General features: G+C 49.8%; 1 protein-coding gene across 3 annotated transcripts in view; it reads right to left on the reverse strand.

Annotated features, from left to right (window-relative positions):
- VWA5B1 (von Willebrand factor A domain containing 5B1) overlaps window positions 1-21098 on the reverse strand; it is a 68106-nt gene continuing 47008 nt past the window's right edge. For all 3 annotated transcript variants that reach the window (XM_020781130.3, XM_072977780.2, XM_072977779.2), the window contains exons 15-23: window positions 20588-20781; window positions 16466-16691; window positions 14715-15035; window positions 12841-12978; window positions 11392-11526; window positions 10481-10555; window positions 9293-9353; window positions 5762-5885; window positions 1-3763 (exon numbers count right to left, since the gene is read on the reverse strand). In XM_020781130.3, coding sequence (XP_020636789.3) covers window positions 3044-3763; window positions 5762-5885; window positions 9293-9353; window positions 10481-10555; window positions 11392-11526; window positions 12841-12978; window positions 14715-15035; window positions 16466-16691; window positions 20588-20781 — 1994 coding nt within the window. In that variant the 3' untranslated portion in view covers window positions 1-3043. The remainder of the gene's footprint in view (window positions 3764-5761; window positions 5886-9292; window positions 9354-10480; window positions 10556-11391; window positions 11527-12840; window positions 12979-14714; window positions 15036-16465; window positions 16692-20587; window positions 20782-21098) is intronic.

The raw sequence follows: 21098 nt of genomic DNA on the forward strand, positions 1-21098 counted from the left end.
TTTGCAGCAGATCTTGGTTTATTGGGACATCGAAGCTTCCACAAAAGATAACCCGTACAAAACTTGAGCCAATTGGGAAAGAAAACAACCACCAAATCAACAAAATCATGCTGCGGTAGAGTGACATTGCGCAACACCAAGTCTTCTCTCCTCCCCCCCCAATGCTCAGAAGCCCCTCTTCCTACCCCCTTGCACACGTTTTAAAGCACGGAGATTTCTCGAGCACGGTCAACGATTTTTTGCTTTGCCTGCCAGAAAAGAAGAATAAGTGGTTCAAACAAAACATTTTCCTGGATGTTCCTCAGCAATGAGAGTGGGCATGGAAGGTGTTAAGAAGGAAATTAAGTTTGATTTGTTTCTCAAACTCTTCTTACTGGAAATTCTACCTATATTTTGGCATTTCAAATGACCCGACTTTGTTCTCAAAATCGCACGGATTTAGCTTGAAGAAAAAGTGAGCAAAAGGTGTAAATATGTTCCCTTTTGCTCTGCTGGCAAACCGAAGCAAACGAAAAGGGGGGGAAAATGATTAAGCTGGACAGCCCAGGAATGAACGGAAGGGAATTTTGTTTTGTTTTGACTTTCAAGACTGAAGCACTGGGAGGTGGGCAGGACACAAAAGGAAAAGAAGAAACACATGGGTGCCTGTGTGCCCGTGCACACACAATTCCCCCCAGACACTGCACTCAAATAGCTCGTGCAATCCCTAAAAATTGGATTTTTAACATTTCTTGGACTACAAATCCCATCATTTCATATTCTGGGCGTTCTATCTTTACAGACAGTGGCATGAGACTCGCCTGGGAGACAGGCCTCAACTGGAAGGCTTCCAAGCTCAGCTTGGCCTAGCTCTAGCAACCGCTTCCTCTTCCTGCCCCAGTGCATGCTGGGAGCTTTTTTTCTGAGCAGGAAACGAGGCGGAACAAGGCCAAGCTCAGCCTCAGCATAAGCCTTTCTCCCAGGTGTTATCACACTGAGTTGCTGGTCAGGTGCCTCTAAGTGAGGTAGCACTGCCACGACAGAGAACCATGGGATTTGTAGTGCAGAAAACTCAAAAGCCCCATTGCCAGCAATTTGTGTGCTGTCGGCTCCAAGGCACTTCAGAATTTTGAATCATGACCTAAGCAGGCGTTACCAGAGGACTGAGGCAGCCCGGTCGGGGTCTGTAGTTTTCCAGATGGGTGTTTGTTTTCCCTCCCGGATTGTGACAGACACCTTTGGAAGTGACTCGACGCCGTTCATTCCAAGGCAGCTAATTCCACGCATGGAGATCAGCACATGCTCAGTGTACTGAAGACTCCAGATTTAATCCAGGTTTATCTCTACGGACAAAGGGTCTTAGAGCGAAGGATGGCAAAAGCTCATGCCAGTGGCCAGGGATCCTGGGAAGTGTAATCCAGACACATCTGAAGAGCCACATGCTTCTTTTCTTTTGGAGATGGTCTAACTTGGATAGGACCACCTTATCTGCGGGATCAGTATCCGCTGACTGTACATATTTGAAAAATGAAAAGAAAAATCCGCAAAATTTATATTTCTAATGATGAAGTTACCAGAACTGGCTACTGGAGGGAGCCAGGGACCATGTTATGGATTCTTGTTGTTGAAGACATGGGGAAATACTTTTAAAATTATTATTTTTTCTTTAACCATGCTAAGTATAGTGTTCACTATTATCCACGGTTTTCAACATCCACGGGGTGGTTTGAAACCAATCCCCCATGGATGGGGGGCCCTACTGGATCTAAAAAAGCTGGAGTGACTGCAATCGGCTAAGCTCATTGGAAATGTTGAAACAGGCCAGCATGGCATCTGATTGTCTTTTTTTTTTTAAAGGAAGAGGCACATTCATCACTGAAAAACATCACAAACGAGGGCAACCAATTCATTTTTGCTAGCAGGATGACCATGGTTACCATTGCAGACGATGAGACCTTCTGGCTGTGGCTGATGGGATTTGTAGCATTGGCAGGATAGCAGGTTTGGGAAGGTGGGGGTCGAAATCCCACAGCCAAGAGGAGTAAAGGGTTGTGTGTGTGTGGGGGGTCAGTATAAGGCAATTTCCTGCGTTCACTAGGAACATCAAGAGCTCAGGGGGAAAACACACGGTCTTTGCACAAAATATCAGAGGCTTAGTTTCCACTCTCCGAGGGAAGGGCTGGGAAAGACCCCTCCAAAACCCTGCTCAGGGTAGACAACTTGGAGCTAGGTCAACTAAGGGTCTGTTTAGATATAAGGCAGCTTCCCACCGTTGCGATCTACAGAAGGGAACAATATCAATGACAGTCACCATCCCTGGAAACCAATCCCTGTGAGCAGGAAAGATGGAGAGAACTGGACCTGTTTAGCCTTGAGAAAAGAAAGTGGAGAGGGAGATAGGATGACACTTATCAAATACTTGAAAGGCAGGCCTACAGAGGAGGGCCAGGATCTGTTCTCCATCCTCCCAGAGTGCAGGACACATCATGATGGGCTCAAGCGACAGGAAGCCAGATTAGGCTGAAGATCAGGAAAAAACTTCTTAACTGTTAGAGCAGTACGACAAGGGAACGGAGGGCCTCAGGGATAGGTGGTGAGCGCTCCCACGCCGGAGGCCTTCAAGAGAAATTTAGGCCACCCCCTGTGAGATCTGCTTGGATCTGGGATTCCTGCCTTGAGCAGGGGGTTGGATGGGATGGCCCTTACAGGGCCCCCTTCCAACTCCATGACTCTATGGGTTCTACAGTATGACTCTATGACCCCTGCAGAGCTGGGTCGGGGGCAGTAAAACATTTTGCATGTCCAGAAAGCCATAGAAGAAGACACAGAGCATGGCCCACTGTCCCCTGAGCCCCTGCCCCACAAGGAAACAGTGGGGGGAGTTCCTGGGACAGGAGACGAGGCCAAGAAGTCACCGTCGTGACCTCTGAAAGCAACATCAGTGATTGTCCAAAAAGGCTTCACCCCACGCATGGAGACCGTTCGAGGCGGAAGAGAACCAGGATGGGGTTAAGGGGCTCAACCGTTTCCCACCCGGCTGCTCCTCAGAGCTGCCTTCCTCTCCCTAGACATCGTTGGGGTTGTAACAGAGCAAATTGAACTCCAGGTTCTCGTCCCAGTGCCTGAGCAGGACGAAGAGCTGCTGGGCTGCCCCCTTGACCGTCGACAGACTCCGGCCAGCGGGGATCTCCTGCCGGCTGAGCCACTGGCTCGCTTTGGCCGCCACCAGCTCCCACTCGGTGAAGAACGAGGCTGACTGGTGCTCTAGCCAAGCCAGGGCCACCGCCGTGGCCCAGATCATCCCCTCGGGCTCTGTCCGTTGCTGGAATTCGACGCCGAAGAGCCAAGCCTGGAGTTCAGAGCCGTCGGACTCCGAACCTCTTCCGCTGTCTGCCGGCGACTCTTGAGGGAGCGTAGCGTTTTCTGGCGAAGAGGAGCCCTGGATGGTGATGGCTGGAGGAGAGAGCGTGCTCTCCGCCTTCAGGGTGCTGGACGGGCTCCTCGCCATGTTGTCGGAGAAGCCCTGGGCTCGGCCTTCATTGCTGTCCGCTCGACTTACCGAAGAGATGACACATCCACCAGGAGCGTCGGCGGGCGGCTGAGGAGCCCCTGGGCCCTGGCTTTCTCCTGCTTCTCGAGGGCTGCAGGAATTGGCCGAGGGACTGAGAGCCATCCGATGGCAAGCGAAAGGCGACGTCCGCTTGATCTTCTCCATGGGGACATTGATGGCCTCGCAGAAGGCCTTGTTCAAGAGGAAGGAGCCACAGGCCAGCTGGAGGGACACCTGAGGGGCGGACGGGAGGAAAAGAGATTCCCTTAAAATGGGAAGAATGAGCAATTCCTAAAGAGTCATAATACATTTCATGGACTCTATTTAATTTCCGCTTTGGAGCAACACATCCTTCAAGAGGAATCTGGCATTCTAAAGAGGAAACTCCATTTAATAACTACATTTCCCTCGTGCTCAAGAGCCTTTCTGACTTAGCTAGTTGGATCACTCAGTAAGCCACGTGTAGGCAGAAGTTGGGAGTTCGATTCTGCATTGTGTCTTGCAGGGGAAGAGACAGCCTGGGTGCCTTGGGCAGGCTGCCGGGTGGTTCCAGAGCACCCCCAGAAGAAGGGGAGGGTCAACCACATCTGAGTATCCCTTTTATCAGTGTATTCTAATGGTCTTGTGCTGCTGTTACCCGTGTGTCATCAAGTCACTTCTGAGCTGTAGCAATCCTGATAGGATTTTGGAGGTCTGTGAGATGCTCAAGAAGGGGACTGACTACCATGGCCATGAGTGGAGATTTGAATCCAGATCTCCCAAGTCCTAATCTGATACTCCATCAAGTGCTCTTGACAGATTGATAGAATTCCACATGGAAGCAGCCTTAAATAATCAATGTGCACGATCATATCAAGACTAAGGATGTGACTACGTGATCAAATACCCCAGGATTTGCAGTGGTGGCGGTGATGATGATGACCCTTTTCAGGGTTTTTAAGGTAGAGACTATTCAGAAGTGGTTTGCCCTTCCCTTCTTCTTGGGGAACCCTGGCACTGTGTACATGCTTTTTCAAAACTAAGCAAGTTGCCAATGAACCGTAACAGACTTGGCAGAGGCAGGATCAGAGGAAGAGAGGAAGAAGGGAGCTCTGGACTGAAATTCGAATTTCGTCCCCTTAAGTGTGAACATGGAACTCCCACATTTGAGGGAGCCCTGGCTGCAAATTCAACCATAATACAGGCTGAGAATCTAATCAAGCCGCTTCGATTCGGCTTCCCCATGCAGTCGCAGCCTGTGTTTTCTGTTGTGTTTTATTTACTTTAATTCATATCAATTTATTTAAAGTTTTTTCACCCCATCTTTCTCCTTAAAAGGACCCGGTTTTCTGAGCACAGCATGGCACCAGATGCAGGAGAGAGAGAGAAAAACACAGCATTTCCAGCTGTTTCTGAGCGCTGGAACAAAATCTGGAGATTAAAATGGATGAAAGGACACCTCCGAGCCCAGAAATACTGTGGTCCTCATGCCAATCCCCACAGCCAGGTCTCCCCCACCGAGAACCCCCCCCCAAATGCAGGCAGCTGCCTTTGTTCCAACAAACGACACAGTCCCCAAACAGATTAGCAAAGTTTCTGTAGCGATGGGCTAGAGATCAAGCTGTTCTGAAGGACATCAGAGCAGCTCAAAACAATGCATGGTGGCTGAGGAGAAAAAAGCCAGCCCTCCCCGAGCAGCTCTGAGGATCGCAGCTAAGCTTGGTCAGGATGAAGAAATGAAGCAGTCGGGGCGGGAGAATCACCACGATCTGTTTGTTTGGGTATTGCGCTCCACGTTTCAGCTCCCCAGATCCCCAAGCAGAACTGCAGAGTTAAACAAACTCTGCAGGATCTAATAAAATTGAGCAATAAGAGCACAAGCGGTGATGAAACCATAAGACCATAAAATATTTCATTAAAATCATTAAATTGCTAAGGGTAATTGCCGACGTGGGTGCAAATCCCTGGACAGAAACGTAAGCCTTCCATTGGGTTGAGTCCCCTGATTCCATGGAGACGTTGTCTGCACTCCAAAAAAGCCAGCTTTGTGGGTAGACACCCACTACCGTCACCCCAGGCTGGTCAGACCAACTGGGCCATGACGCAGACCAGCTCGCCCCCTCCGTGGTTTATGCCTTTATCGCTGGGGGCTGGGGGCTCCAGGGATGGAAGGTTGAGCGAATATGTAGTGATGGTCACAAGCTAAACCTGGCTGCTTGGAGAGTACACAACTCCAGGGCACGAGAACCTTACCAGGGGCAGGTAGTCAGCTTTTTTGCTGTCGCTCTCCGGCTGCACCTCGCTGGTCCTGGTGGGAGATTTGCTCATGAAGCCTCGGGCGGCTCGAGTCAGCAGCCGCGTTTTGTTAAAGGTCAGCCTGGACCAACAAAGACATAAGAACCGTAAGAAGAAGGGAGCTTGGCCAGCGAGCCTAACGTTTGTTGAAGAGCCTTTCTGTTTGAGCTGCCTTCCAACTTCGAATTGTCGAACAAGGGAGTTGGGAGGGGCTCTAAAAGGACATCGAGTCCGACCCCCCCCCCCCCCGCTCAAGGCAGGGATCCAAATCCAAGCAGACCTGACAGAGGGTGGTCCAGCTTTCCCTCGAAGGCCTCCACCATTGGAGCGCTCATCACCTCCCAAGGTCATGGGGTCCATTGTTGTACTACTCTAACAGTTAGGAAGTTTTTCCTGATATTCAGCCGAAATCTGACTTCCTGTCACCTGAGCTCATTATGACGGGTCTTGCACTCTGGGACGATCGAGAACAGATCCTGCCCCTCCTCTGTAGGACTACCTTTCAAGTATCTCAAAAGTGCTCTCCTATCTCCCCTCAGTTTTCTTTTTCCAAGGCCCAGTTCTTTCAGCTTCCCGCTCAGAAAACCTCCCAGCTGTCACTGGGGCAGGAACAGGAAGCTTGAGTCGAACTAGGCCTAGCTAAGCCTCAGAGCTTTCAAATTTAAGCCTTTCTCCCAGGTGAGCCACATTCACGCGTTTGCTAGGTGCCTGTAAGGCAGATAAAACTCCCAAAATGGAGAATTATGGTGTTTTTAGGCCACAAAATCCAAGTATCCCATCCCTAGCTTAAACCTTAAAGGAGCTCTCCAAGGTACCAAACTCATTTGCAGGATAGAAGTCCAGTTCTTTTGAAGTTCAAACCAAAACCCAGGACGGTTAATCTCTCCCTTTAAAAATTGGGACTCACCCGTGACATGTTTTAAAGCAGAGGGTTGACAAACTGAAGGGTGGCAGGGCTGCAAAGCAAATATTATGAAGATCACTGGAAAGAGAAGATTAAGCAGAGGGATATTTACTGCCTTCGAGGATCAGAGAGGCTGTTACACAGAGGAAGTGGAGGACCTCGGCTCATTTTCTCTTCCTGAGACCTGGAAGACATTCCAGGCACATAGGCTCAAGTGACAGGAAAGCAGGGTTAGGCTGAATATCAGGAAAAAAATTCTTAACTGTTAGAGTAGTACGACAAGGGAACCCATAATCTGAGGAGGTGGTGAGCTCTCCAACACTGGAGGCCTTCAAGAGAAAGTTGGACCACCCTCTATGTAGCGTCTAGATCAAGGGAAGTGACAGCACCACTGTATTCCGCTTGGGTCAGACCTCACCTGGAGGATTGTGTCAAGTTCTGGGCACGTCAATTCAAGAAGGATGCTGACAACCTGGAATGTGTCCAGAGGAGGGCGACCACAATGGTCAGAGGTCTGGAAGCCGTGTCCTATGAGGAGCGGCTTAAGGAGCTGGGAATGTTCAGCCTTGCAAAAAAGAACGTTAAGAGGGGACATGCTAGCCATGTTTAAATATTTTAAGGGATGTCATCTTGAGGAAGGGACAGAGTTTTTTTCCACGGTTGCAGAGACTAGGACACAGAGCAATGGTTTCAAACTACAGGAAAAGAGATTCCACCTGAATCTCAGGAAGAACGTCCTGACGGTCAGAGCTGTCCGGCAGTGGAAGAGGCTGCCTCGGAGTGTGGTGGGGTCTTCTTCTTTGGAGGTTTTTAAGCAGAGGCTGGATGGCCATCTATTGGGAGTGCTTTGATGGAGTTCCTGGATGGCGGGGGGTTTGAACTGGATGGCCCCCGTGCTCTCTTCCAACTCTGTGATTCTGTGATTCTATGATCCTGATTTGTATTCCTGCCCTGAACAGGAGGTTGGACTGGATGGCCCTTCCAACTAGGATTTAATGTGACAGTCCCACCACCTGCCTTGGCTCTCCTCTGCTGGAGTGACTTAAGCAGAAGCTGGGGGGCCGCATCTGCTCTCAGCCCTGCTGCGGGCTGATCCTGCACTGCAGTCCCCATTTGCTGCATGCAAGCATTTCTGCACCGCCTGAGGCTGCCACCAGATTTCGCCAAGAGCTAATTAGGACGTTCTGTCCATGAGCCAAGCTTTTAAGGGAGAACAAAAGGATTTCAATTAGACTAACGACCTTTCTCAAAGGAGTTCTCTACATCGGCATTAAAAAAAAAACATCACAGGCGACCCAAGCTTATTGACTTTGCTGGGAGGGGCCAGAACCTCCGGATTTCAGAATATTTCTGCTTTTTGCATCATTAAAAAATGTTGACTGCGGATTGTCTTTCTGAAAGACAGACCTTCCAGCTCTCCTCCTCCACCAGGACGTCTTGTGAAACATCAGGCAAAGCCTGATTTTGCACAGACACACTGATTTCGCAGGAAATAAGGTGTATTTTGCAGGAAATATTGGGTTTGTGCAACATATATCAGGCAAAATACAGGGTTTGCGGCACCAAATGCAACATTTTTGTGCAAAATATGACAATTTGCTAAAGACGAGGATGATGATTTTACAAAGCACTGGTTTCTTTGTTCTGGAACAAGGGCATAAAGTCTCACAAATTTTTGATGGTGTGTCTTGGTGTTTTGAAACACCATTTTTCATCACGGTTGAGAAAAAAAATTGAATATTCATAACACTCTAATCACGTTAATAAACTAGAACAGCAGAGCTGGAAGGGACCCTATGGGTCATCCAGTCCAGCCCCTCTCAAGGAGGCTCCAGCGGGGAATCAAACTCCCAACCTCCTGTTCTGCAGCCAGAGACCTCGACCCCTGAGCTATCCAGGATACCTTCCTTGCCCCTGCTGGATCCTCCCACAGAAAGGTAGTCATTTACAGGCACTATGTTGAATAATATTTGTACCCAAATCCTGTTAAACTGTTACATTTTTTGCTTCTCTCACTTTCCCAGTTGATTAAGATATTTATGCATAAATAGAAGCTGTTTTGTACCAGGATGGCTGCCGAATCCTCTCCATATGCTGCAGTGCTGGCTGAAGATCTCTTAAGAATACCTGGCTGCAGACGCAAAAGTCTGGGAGTTAAATTCCTGACTGTATCTTGTACAAGAAGAACGAGCCTGTGTGGTCCTGAGCAACTTAGAGGACCCCCAGAAGAGTCCTACAGAGGAGGGGCAGGATCTGTTCTCGATCATCCCAGAGTGCAGGCCACGTAATAATGGGCTCAAGCAACAGGAAGCCAGATTTTGGCTGAATATCAGGAAAAAACTTCCTAACTGTTAGAGCAGTATGACAACGGAACACATAACATCGGGAGGTGGTGAAGCGCTCCCATGCTGGAGGCCTTCAAGAGAAAACCGGGCCACCCTCTGTCAGATCTGCTTTGATTGGGATCCCTGCCTTGAGCGGGGAGGTTGGACGCGATGGCTTTTTAGAGCCCCTCCCAACTCCATTATTTGACAATTCTCTAGTTGCAAGCTGGAAGCCAGCTCAAACATGAAAAACAGTCTTACCTTGCAGCAAAAAAGTTCTCAATGGATTTCTGAGAGGAAACTGATGGACTTCGTAGTGGCACTGGGGAAGAGAGAAAAAAAAGGAAATCCGGAATCAGAGGCCACAGGATGCTGAGGTGGACTGCCTGTCTCCCGAGGCTTCAGCTCCCCATTCGAATTCTGCCCCAAGTGTTAACCCCCGGCTCTGTCTCTCGGTCTCAGTCCCAGCTCCTTCCTCAGAGGGATTTTGCTGCAGATTCACCCGGCAAGGTTCTTGTCAAGACTGCCACTAGCCATTGCATGAGAAGTGCTTTGACCACATTGGGCCTATATGGAGAATCACCACCATCACAATCTCTTCCCCCAACTACAGTGGTGCCTCACTTAACGACAATAATCCATTCCAGGAAAATCGCTGTTAAGCAAAAACGTCGTAAAGCGAAATTAAAAAACCCATTGAAAACAAAATGAAAACTGTTCAATGCATTCCAATGGGCTAAAAACTCACGTCCAGCGAAGATCCTCCATACGGCGGCCATTTTTGGTGCCTGTATAGCGAGGAATCGGTCCCTAAGCACAGCGGGGAGCCATTTTAAGCACCCAGTGGCCATTTTGAAAACCCGACAATCAGCTGTTTTTGATTGTTGTAAAGAGAAAATCGGTTCCCGAAGCAGGGAGCTGGTCATCGCTAAGCGAAATTCCCCCATTGAGACCATCGTTTTGCGATCGCAATTGCGACCGCAAAGACATCGTCGTAAAGAAGATTTGTCGTAATGCGGGGTAATCATTAAGCGGGGCACGACTGTATTATCGTTCTGCATGAATGAAGAACAGGGGTTCAGGGGACCTCTTCCTGTACCTGCAACTCTCTTTAATCCTAGGGTGGGCCGACAACCCTGCGGGACTTCTTTTTAACGGCCACCCTGCACCTCCCCAAACATAACTGCTGGATACCTCAGGGGTTGAGGTCTCTAGCTGTGGAGCCAGAGTTTGTGAGCTCAGTTTCCCCACGGTGCATCTCCAGAGAGAAGAGCCAGCCTGGGTGGCCTTGGGACAGCGGCACAGCCATCCCAGGGCACCCCGTAGAGGAAGGGAAGGGTGATCAAGCACTTCTGAGTGTTCTCTCTATGTGGAACACCCTGGGAAGGATTGCCATAGGTCAGAATAGACTTGATGGCACCCAATGGTTATCATCAAGACTCTCCTTACCGTCTGGAAAGGTGTAGCGATCCCAACCAGAGGAGGAAGGAGTGCTGCATGGTGAGAGGCTGCTTTCTTCAGCATCTGCAGTGACGGGAGAGGGAGATGGAGGGAGGAGAAGAAGAGAGACCGGCCTCGGTTATCATCTGTCACGGTAGGGCAGAGAACTGGTTTCTCACTGCCCATTGCCACTCTTCACGCGGTCCGCCATGCCATCTGAGGCCTGCCTGATGGCCTGGCGTCTGTGTGTGTATCACGGGGAGCGCCAGAGGCTTCAGGAAGACCTTCTAATTCTAGACACCGCACTTGAAGAAGGATTGCCAACAAACTGGAGCCAGTCCAGAGGAGGGCAAGAAGGAGGATCAGGGGGCTGGACACCAAGCCCTTGGAGGAGGAAAGACAGAAAGAACTGGGAACATTTAAATCTTGAGAAAAGAGGGCTGAGGGGAGAGAGGAGACCACTTTTCAAAGTCTTGAAAGGCTGTCCTACAGAGGAGGGGCAGGATCTGTTCTCAATCCTCCCAGAGTGCAGGACGCACAACCATGGGCTCAAATTAACAGGAAGCCAGATTTTTGGTTGAATCTCAGGGGGGAAAAAACATCTTAACTGTTAGAGCAGTACAACAATAGAACCCATGGCCTCAGGGGGAGGTGGGGAGCCCTTCAACACTGAAGGCATGCAAGAGAAAATGAGGCAGGCATCAAGTCAGGTCTGCTTTGATTGGGATCCCTGCCCTGAGTTTGGTCTTAGAGGCCCCTTCCGACTCGGCTATTCTACGATTCTGTGATTCTGTGCCCCTTGCCGGAAAGATGAGGTGATTATGAACTCCAGAGTCCGGGGGGAAGAGTTGGACATTTAAGAGACGTTTCAGACATGTTCCTGCCCAGAGCCTGGCAAAGCGTAAAGCGGCGCCTCTTACTCGTATTGTGCGACGCGTCGTCGGCTCCGTCTTGGCTGCTGGTGGACCGGCTGCTTCCCAGCCCGGAGGCGAGGCCTCGGTGCCTCCTGCTTTCAGAACTGGAGCTCCGTTGGCTGCCCAGCTTCAGTGCCGGACCTTGGCATGGAGGAAAGGAAACAGGGGATGTTGTGGGGGTTACTGTGGACCAGTCGGGGGACAAGACGGCTTGGAAATGGCTGGGAGGTGGTGTCCAAACCGGGATTTCCCTGGGTGGCTAACTTCCAGAGCAGAGAGGTAGCCATAGTCCTCTTGTGTAGAAAAAAAAACCAGTTGTATCCCTAACACACCAAAAAGAGGACCTGAGGTTGAACCTGGTCCTCCTGGCAGTCCTGCCTTCTGCAGGATCTCCAGGTGCCCACAGCCCGTTCCTGGCGACACCATCCTTCGACATTTCCCTAGCTTTTGTACGGGGTTTCTCCCCATTCTAAAAGTCTCAAAAAGCTAAAATAAGTTCCTATTTATCCTCCCTGCCCTTTCACCTTTCTTGTCACTGAAGAGCAAACCGACTTGAAATTTCTGCTTGAAATTGTCTCCAAAATCGAAGGCCACCTTTGGGCTGAGAGAACTTTGGAGCATCGTGACAGAAGCTTCTACAAACCAGAACTATGCAGTTGGGCTGCCTCATACTGCATCTGATGAAGTGCTGGGATAATAAGAATCTTGCATGCTACCTAACCCTGGGTAACAGTGGGAGGGGCTCTTCACTACCTGAAGTGTGTATCTTCTGCCTTTAACTTATAGGTAAAGTTCTTTTTCCTGCTTCTGGCTTTCCCATTCCCATATCCTGTTGGTTTGCTTCACTTCCTTCCTTTGTTAGTCTCTCTCTCCTTTCCTGGCCTTTGAGAATGCAGGAAGCATGGAGGGCTCTCTCCGATTTTTTTTCCTGTTTCTACTGACTGTAACTACAGATAGCAACCGTAAGTAAAGGTACCTTTCCCCCCTCACTTAAATGCTTCCAGAGAGATTTTTAACGTATAAAGTGCTACTCACCATGAACAGGGGTGGGCGACTAAAATTTAAAGGTATTCTCCTCTGCCTTTTCTGTGCAGTTGTTGTTTACACCTGATACTCTGCTAACTATAAAAACTATAGTATACTGCTAGGCCAGTATCCTATGGGGAAATACTGTATGCACAATTAAGATTGTGCAAGCAGCTATATTGATATGGCAGAGTGCTCCTTGAAAACCTGTCTGTGGGTCTGGTTGAAACAACCAGTTCGTCAACCATTTATTTAAGCAGTTGTACAGGAACCGTCTCATTAGTTAGCACAACCTCTTGTGCAACTTTTTATGCACACTCGGAAGCCTTCAACAGATACTAGTGTAGGCTTTCAGGAATTGTGAGATTCTTATCGTTGGCCGGTCACCACTATGGTCCGCCTTATCAAATGCCAACCGAACACATTTACCTGCGGCGGGATATTCAACTGCAGTTGGCAGGTAGCGGTTGTTGCTGAGATCTACCGGCAGGAAGGCTGTGTATTTGCTGATCACATTGCAGGCTTTGCTCGTGTGCACGGCGTTCACGTGGTACCGCCGGCCAGACCCTGTTGGAGAAAACCAGAAGTGGGAGATGGCTGGAATGGGCAGACCCTCCCTTTTAAGGCTCCCCCTAAAACGTCTGCGGCTGGGGTGTGTTCCTGAAGGGCCTTTGGTTCAAGCTGGTGTGCCCGTTGCACCCGTTCCTGGAGAGGTCTAATCTGGCCTTGGAGACACATGCCTTGTTTAGATCCCATCTGGACTACTGCAACACGCTCTACGTGGGGCTGCCTTTGAAGACTGTTTGGTACCTTCAGCTGGTTCTAAATGCTGCAGCTGGCCTGCTGAGGGGTGCTGGTGATGGGGAGCCCTGTCTCTCCCCATTTTTCCAGCAGCTCCACCAGCTGCTCAACTGCTCCTGGACCCAATCCAGAGGACTGACTCTATAAAGCCTAACCCGGCTTGGGTCCAGGCAGCCCGAAGGGTCATCTCACCCCATGGGAACCTTCTCGGCTTTTAACATCTTCTGGGGAGGCCCTTCTCTCTGTTGCACCACCTTCCCAAGCTCACAAGAGAGGGCCTCCTTGGGGGGGGGGGTCTCCCAGGCTTCGGAACGCACTCCCGCAAGAAGCCAGGTGACCCCCCCCCCGGCCGTCCCTCTTGTCCTTCCACCCTCAGGCAAAGACCTTCCTCTTCAGCCGAGCCTTGAAGCAGCAAGCGATCTCAGGAAGGCCGGTTCTCGACTTACAGGTTGTTCAGTGTTTTTCAGTGGTTTTTATATTTGGCTGTTTTAAACCTAAATGTATGTCTAATTGTTTTTTTATATGTGATGTTTATATAGTATTTTTAGATCTCTTATCTGTTGTGAGTCACCTGGGCAGCCTATAAATGACTTAAATGTAAAGAAAAAAGTAAATAAGTCTGCAGATATCAGACATACACATACACACAAACCGCCCCGAGCCCTCTTTGCCCAGAGAGACTCCTGAAATAATCAAAAGGAATCTTTGCTATGAGATAATTAAATCATTCTTATTTAAGAAAAGCTATGTAGGGCTGCATCTCCTGTTTCAAAGGAGCAGGAGATATTCTAGAGATTCTCCCATGAAAGCAGGCCCAGGGTCTCAGTGGACCTGGCCTTTAGCAAAATTGATGGCTGCACAGTCTGTCTGCCACCGCATATTGGCAGCACAACATGGAATTTGTGACAGGTCACCCCCCACGGCTGCTTTTTCTAGACCTTCTAACATACATGCCCCTGGGCCGGTTTCCCCCTGGGGGGGCACAGAGCCCTCCCCAAAACATGGAGGAAACAAAACTGAAAGTACTGTAGTACAGTAGGATCCCCCAGCACCCATGGGGGATTGGTTCCAAGCCCCCTGTGGATAATGAAAACTGTGGATAATAGTGAATGCTATACATAGCAGGGTAAAAGAAAGGGGAAAATCCAGAAAAAAAGTGTTTTCACATTTATTACCAGAACTGGCCACTGGAGGGAGACAGAGACCATGCTATGTAATGGTTTCTGTCTCCCTCTAATGGCCAGTTCTGGTAAATACATTGTAAAAATACATATTTCCAGGGTTTTTTTCCCTTTAATATTTTTAATGTTTTCAGACCACGGATAAGTGAAACTGTGGATACTAATCCTGCAATTACGGGGAGCCTACTGTGTTCCAGAAACCAGGCGTGGCATCTCCCTCCCGCCATTTGGAGGCTGGTAGGGTTCATGGCATATCTTTGAGGAGATGGAAAAACACCCCTCTTGGGAGCCACGGCACGTGGACGAAAAGAGAGGGCTTACCGTGCTCAATCTCACACTCCTTCTCGGCCAGCTGCTCAAAGTCCCGGATCACCGACTTGGCAGCCAGGTGGTGGAACGTCTCGTTCCAGAGGTCCTCCTCGTCGGCATCTTTGTCTTCCCCACTCTGGAACAGCGGCCCGAGATCGAAAACTACCTCCCACTGGACCGGCTCGTTGTTCTGCAGTCCTTTCACCACGGCTTTGCACAGGGACCTCGGAGAGTGCCAAAAGCCTCCTCCAGATGAACCTGTATCCGGGTCGGGAAGCTCCCAGTCCGAGGACGTCTCTGTTTCAAAGTTGAAAGAAGGGTGCTGGGCAAAATCTCAAGGGAAAGGGAGGGAGAACGAGACGTTACACAAGCCAGAATATCAAGCCAGTGAGAACTACAACAAAATGTTGAAGCACAGAGGGCTCCTGCTCAGGGTTTCCTTCAGCCAGCCAGACCTTCTGCCCTAATACTCCATCCTTCCCTGGTTCCCCTCCGAACGGCTCTTCTCTCTGAAGGCACGTGGGGGAATCGAACTCAGGACCCCTGGTGCCGCAGCCATGTTATCTCAACCATTGAGCTGTACTTGAGTGTTGAGGGCAGAGCGGCCCAGAGGTATAACAGTTTCAGTGACAGAAATCCAAGAAATATTTGAAGAGACAAAGTCTGAAGTGGAGGGGGGCTTGGTTTTGTCATCCAAGCCTTGGGAAGCCGGGCGTTCCACGTGCCAGCCAGAGGACCGCTTCGGGGGGGGGGTGTCCCCAGGTGGGGAGGAGACCGGAGCAAGGATGCCGGGGTTCTGTGTGCGAATTAAGGCACCAAGGAAGCAGGAGGTTAAATGGAAACAATTCAGCTTTATTGGAAGAACACCACGGCGGAGTTCAAGGTTGCGAAGGTCACCAGGCGTGCTTCCGCTCGGCCGGAGAGGCAGCCGTGAAGGGCAGGCAGGCGGGAGGCAGTGAAATCCTTGGAAATGTCAGGATGAGAAGGGCCAGGAAAGCCGGAGGAGAACGAGGGTCGGGTTCAGAGCCCTGCTCAGCCATGGAGGCTCACTGTGGCATTCTGGGAGCTGTCACCTCGAAAACCTAGTTAATCCCAAGTACTTGTCATCAAGTCAATCGCAATTTAAGGTGACCCTTTTCAGGGTTTTCCAGAGAAAAACGACTCAGGAATGGTTTCCCCTTTCCTTCTTCTGGGGGGGGGGGCATTTCTGGGACTGGGCGGCTGGCCCAAGGCCACCCAGGCTGGCTCTTCTAGGAGGCACAGCGGGGGAATCGAACCTGCAACCTCTGGCTCTGCGCTATTCAGGCAGTAAAAAAATATAGTTTGCTCAAGACTCTGCTCACAACCTGAGTTTGATCCCAGCGGTCTCAGGTAGTCGGCACAAGGTTGACTCAACTTTCCTTTGCATAATTAAATTGTAAACTACCCAGAGAGTACTTTAAGCGTTTTGGGGTGGCATATAAGCAGAGCACCTTCCCGTTGTTTTTTTTTAAAGGGAGAAAGGCGGGGTAGAAATATTTTAAAGAAAACATATAATTAAATAAACAAACAGGGAGCCATGTAGCCTCCCCTGGCAGACATATCCATTTGCCTGTCAAGAGAGGAGGGACTGGCAAGGACGAGAGCAGAGAGCCCCCCAGTTTGTCCTAGCCATCCTGGGTCCTCTGCCACAGGCGTCCACACAATGCATGCTTGCACCCGAACTCTTATTTCCACCCACCCCCCGACGGTTCAGGGACGGTTCCGGTGACCGGACGCCTCACCTGCATCCCCGGGACTCCTGCCCTCTGCGAAAACCGAGCCTCCGAGGGAGTCGGACGGGCCAGCGTTCGTTCCGCCTCGCGCGAGGCCGGCGTGGAGCTGCGGCGAATCCGGAGAGTCCTGGAGGAAGGAGAGGTGGCTCTGCTGGAGCAGCGAGGGCCGCCTGGCGCCGACGCCTCGGATCCTTGTGGCGGAGACGTGGGTACCGGCAGCGAAAGGCTGAGAAGACTGAAATGTGAAGGGACGACAGACGGAAAGAGAGAGAGAGATGTTTGAGGTGCAGGAAAAGAGGGCTCGTGGCGGGAGACGGTGTGGTTTGGTTTAGGAAGTCTATTTCTCTCCCAGCTTTCCTCACAAGAGCAGTGGACTGTATCCACGGCGCTCTTCCTCCACACAGCCTTGTGAGGGAGGCCGGATGGACTGAAAAGGCCTGGCCCAGGGTCACCCACAGAGGTGCACAGCAAAGAGGGGATAAAAGTGAGTCTCCTGAGCCCCTGGAGGCCCTGCTAGAAATCATAGCAGCAAGCTTACTTTTTCTGGGCTCTGAAAAGATCCCCTTTTCTCTCAAGCCTTAGTGGATAGAGTCCAGAAGTTGGATTGTAGGTTTATCACAGGGTGCCAGGGTGGGCAAAAGCTTGCTCATGAAACCACAGAGTAAGATAGCTTCCACTCTTCCCAGAACAGACCACCCCTTGGCACTTACAGTCTCAACCACTGCCTCTGGGATATTGGTAAGAGAAAGAATAAAACGTCCTATTTACTCGCAGTCGAACAGATAAAGACAGCACACTGGCAAAAAATGACTGCTTACAGCAACAGGCCTCAGTGGACTCACGGCCTGCTTCCGGCAGACTCCTGCAGACTCCATTCACTTAACTGCAGAACTGCTAACCTCTAACTGCCAGCAGACTGAAAAGAGAGGGCAAAAGACACTTAAGCAGAGAGGCAGGACTCTCTTTGGGATCAGACGCAGGGAGGGAACTACTGCATATGGCATGAAGAATCTGCTAATCTTTCAGCTGTGGATGTTTTCCGTGCGCAAAGGAGCAACAGAGCAGGAGCACTGTTTAACCAACATAATCTGGCAGGGCACTGCTCCCCTTATTGCAAACTTTATTGCATCCCTGAGGGAGAAAAAAAAGCAAATGAAGGGATTTCTCATTTGGACTTCTGTTTTTATTGCAGAGAGGAAGACGAGGGGTTTGGTTGCTTGGAAACCAACCCCGAAGCAGCAAAAAAACGAGCCAGCAGCCCCTGCGCTTTTGAAGACCGTTTCTTGCAAGTGCCGAAATTGGGGAAAGGGGCATTCCTGTGGCATTAACAGAAGTATAGCCTCCAGATCCCGGGAAGTACTCGTTCCCCTGTGTTCGGCATTGGACAGGCCTCCTCTTGAATACGGTCCAGAAAGATGCTGACAAACTGGAGCAGGTTCAGAGGAGGGCAAGAAGGGGGATCAGGGGGCTGGAGACCAAGCTCTTGGAGGAGGAAAGACAGAAAGAACCGGGCCTGTTTAGCCTTGAGGAAAGAAGACAGAGGGGAGAGAGGAGAGCCCTTTTGAAATACTAGAAAAGCAGTCCTACAGAAGAGGGGCAGGATCTGTTCTCCATCATCCCCCAGGGTAGCGGGACAGACAATAATGGGCTCTAGCGACAGCAGCCAGATTTCGGCTGAGTCTCAGGAAAAACTTCCTAACTGTTAGAGTAGTACGACAATGGAGCCCATGATCTCAGGGGGCAGGTGGCGAGTGCTCCAACGCCGGAGGCACTGAAGAGAAAACTGGACCACCCTCGGTCAGATCGGCTTGGATTTGAATCCCTGCCTTTGAGCAGGGGGTTGGAATGGATGGCCTTATGGGGGCCCTTCCCACTCCCTGATTCCCTGATTCTAGGATTCCTTTTCAGCCATGGACTGACTGCAAATGAGAGCAGAAAGTTTTTAACCACTAATATTGCTAAGCTTTTCTTAGACTCCCGCCTCCCCCAAAGAAAGGGTAATAGAGGTAATAACCATCAGGCACGCTTTAATTTTGTGATAGCCTTAAATAAACCGAGAGCATGGGGAATGTCTAGATAACATGATGCTAACCTAGCGCCAACACAATGAGGGAACATTCGATGCTGTCTGCCTGGAAGCACGCTCCATTTCCCCCCCCCCCATCATCATCATCATAATCATCACCTGTTCTTTTAAATCTCTCCTCTTCAATTTCCACCTGGCCTGACCTCTTTCTGATCCACTGCTGCAGGGAAGGGAGAAGCCAATATTTCTGGGTCTCTAGCATGAGACTAAAGAAACATCAGAGACGGTGCTTCTGGTTGCTATGGAAACAGGGATGCAACCGCACAGCCCTTTGCTTCCTCTGGTTGGCAAACCAGGATTGATGAAGTAAACAAGCCAAAGGCTTCCAGGCTTCCAGTGGCAAATAAAAGGGATCTGAAACTCTGCAGAATGGGTAAACTGAAGTGCCCATGAGCAGACATGGAGGCCTTCCTCGAAGCAGGCATACAGAAGATGGTTTGATGCTGATTGGGTTGTTAGTTAAACAATTGGCACAGCCTGTATTTTGAAATGGTGCTCCCTCAAGTGGTAAAAGAGGTCTGTTCGTCAGAGCTCATGTTTTTCCCTACCTTCCTGTCTGGCATTTAGCCATGCTTTGTCCTGTGATTGGTCACTGGACGGCAAATGCAAGTTTAATTTACAAGTCTGATTGCAGCTCCATGCATCTCTCAGGAAATGGTGTTTCTTGGGGGGGGCATGCATATTCTAGAAAATATATATTCAGAATATATATTCAGGAGCAACAGGCATCTCTGAGAGTATTCAGAGCCTTTTATTCAGTTTTGTCTAGTATATTGTATCGAGTAGACATTGTCTAGAGGGGTGGGGTAAAAATATCTAATAAATAAATAAATATATGCAATTTAATACACATTTTCCCTAATACATTTAAGAAGTATTATTAGAGAAGCCCTAATAACATTTTTGGATTCACTGATGTTCCTCTTTCTGTGTGAACGATTCTCCAATAAGGGGATGTTGATACACCTTTTGGAGGAAAAACATGGCAAAGTTCGAAGACGCAAAGATAGTGAAGATAGGGATTGCATTTTAAATGTGCATTTTGATTCGAGGGAGTGTCCGTGAGGTATATCGGAATTAAAATTCAGCTGGATGAGGCATGTGTAAGCTTCGACCTCAGGGTTTTTTGATTAGAAATAAAAGCAGAAGTTCTTGCTGGTCGATCAATCCGTGATGAGATAAGAGAGTGTACAGTAGCGCCACAGTATCCAGGGGGGGCATAGTTTCCGAGTCCCCCAGAGCCCAAAAAACGCAGGAATATTAAACGCTATACACCACACGGTCCCTGGCTCCCTCTCGTGACCGGTTCTAGTAAATACACCATAGAAATACATATAAATACATACTTATGTGGGGTTTAATTTTTTTCAGCCAGCGGTTAAGGGAATCAGTGGATACTGTGGATGGGGGGGTTTCTAGTGTACAGAAAGCTTTGTGACGCTATTGAATTGAGATGAGCTCAGGTATACAGCTGCTCAGATTTCTTATCTGTAGCCCAGGCATGTGGTACCCGGAAGCATACTCCCGAGTAGACCCACCCTTTGCCTTGGCCTGCCCCACACTCTTTACTTGGCCATAGGCAGAGAGACCGCCCATGCGTTTTCTGTCAGTTATATAGACAGATACATAGGCCACTGATGGGCAGAGAAGATGCCCGCGATCTTTCCTGACATGTCTTTTCCAGATCTACAGGTAGACCTGGAATGCCCTCCTGTTTTCTTCCTACTTTTTTTACCCAGCTACATGGAGCAAGTGTCATTCAAACAAGGAAGCCGGCTCTAGGGGTTTACCATAAATGTTTAGTGATTCTGGTTCCCCCTCCCCCTGCACGAAGCGACAGCCCTCGGAGGGTATAAAACACCAAATGATGTTGGTCATCAGAGTGTTTGTGGGAAGGGTTCGAAGCTTAAAGTCTTGAATGAGCAGCCGTGTTCCCCGGGCAGCCTGTCATCCCTCCAGTTGAGGGGCAGTTGTGAGTGTAATGTGGGAAAATATGAGAGAAACCATCATTTCCAGTCTTCAACTAAAATCCTAAGGAAGCTTACCTGGAACGCAAGTGGCCAGGGTTGCTGTTCCGGACTCAGCTGGCTCAGATCCTGCAGGTGAGCTTTCCGAAGGGGGTTCTTCACCAAAGCAGAGCTGGGATCGCTGGTGGTGGGGACCTTTCGAAACGGCTCACGGTCCCCAATCTGGTGAGCGCTGAAGGCTCTCCGTCTTGAGTTGGCGGCAGCGTCCACCCCTGGGGAAAGTGACGGCCCATTATGCACAGTACAGTGGTGCCTCGCTTGACGAGGTTAATTCGTTCCAGCGAAATCGCTGTAGAGCAAAATCGTCGTCAAACGAAATAAGCAAATCCATTGAAACGCATTAAAAACCGGTTAATGCATTCCAATGGGCGAAATACCTAATCGACCAGCGAAAATCCTCCATTGGGCTGCTAGTCATGGAGGGAAAGCCTGCCTGAAGGGAAAGGTCTTTGCGCTGCTTGTAGAAGGACAGCAAAGATGGGGCCAGCCTGGCCTCCAGTGGGAAGGAGTTTCAAGGCTCCAAAAACAA

This window comes from Pogona vitticeps, chromosome 7, assembly GCF_051106095.1.
Source record: "Pogona vitticeps strain Pit_001003342236 chromosome 7, PviZW2.1, whole genome shotgun sequence".
NCBI lineage: Eukaryota > Metazoa > Chordata > Lepidosauria > Squamata > Agamidae > Pogona > Pogona vitticeps.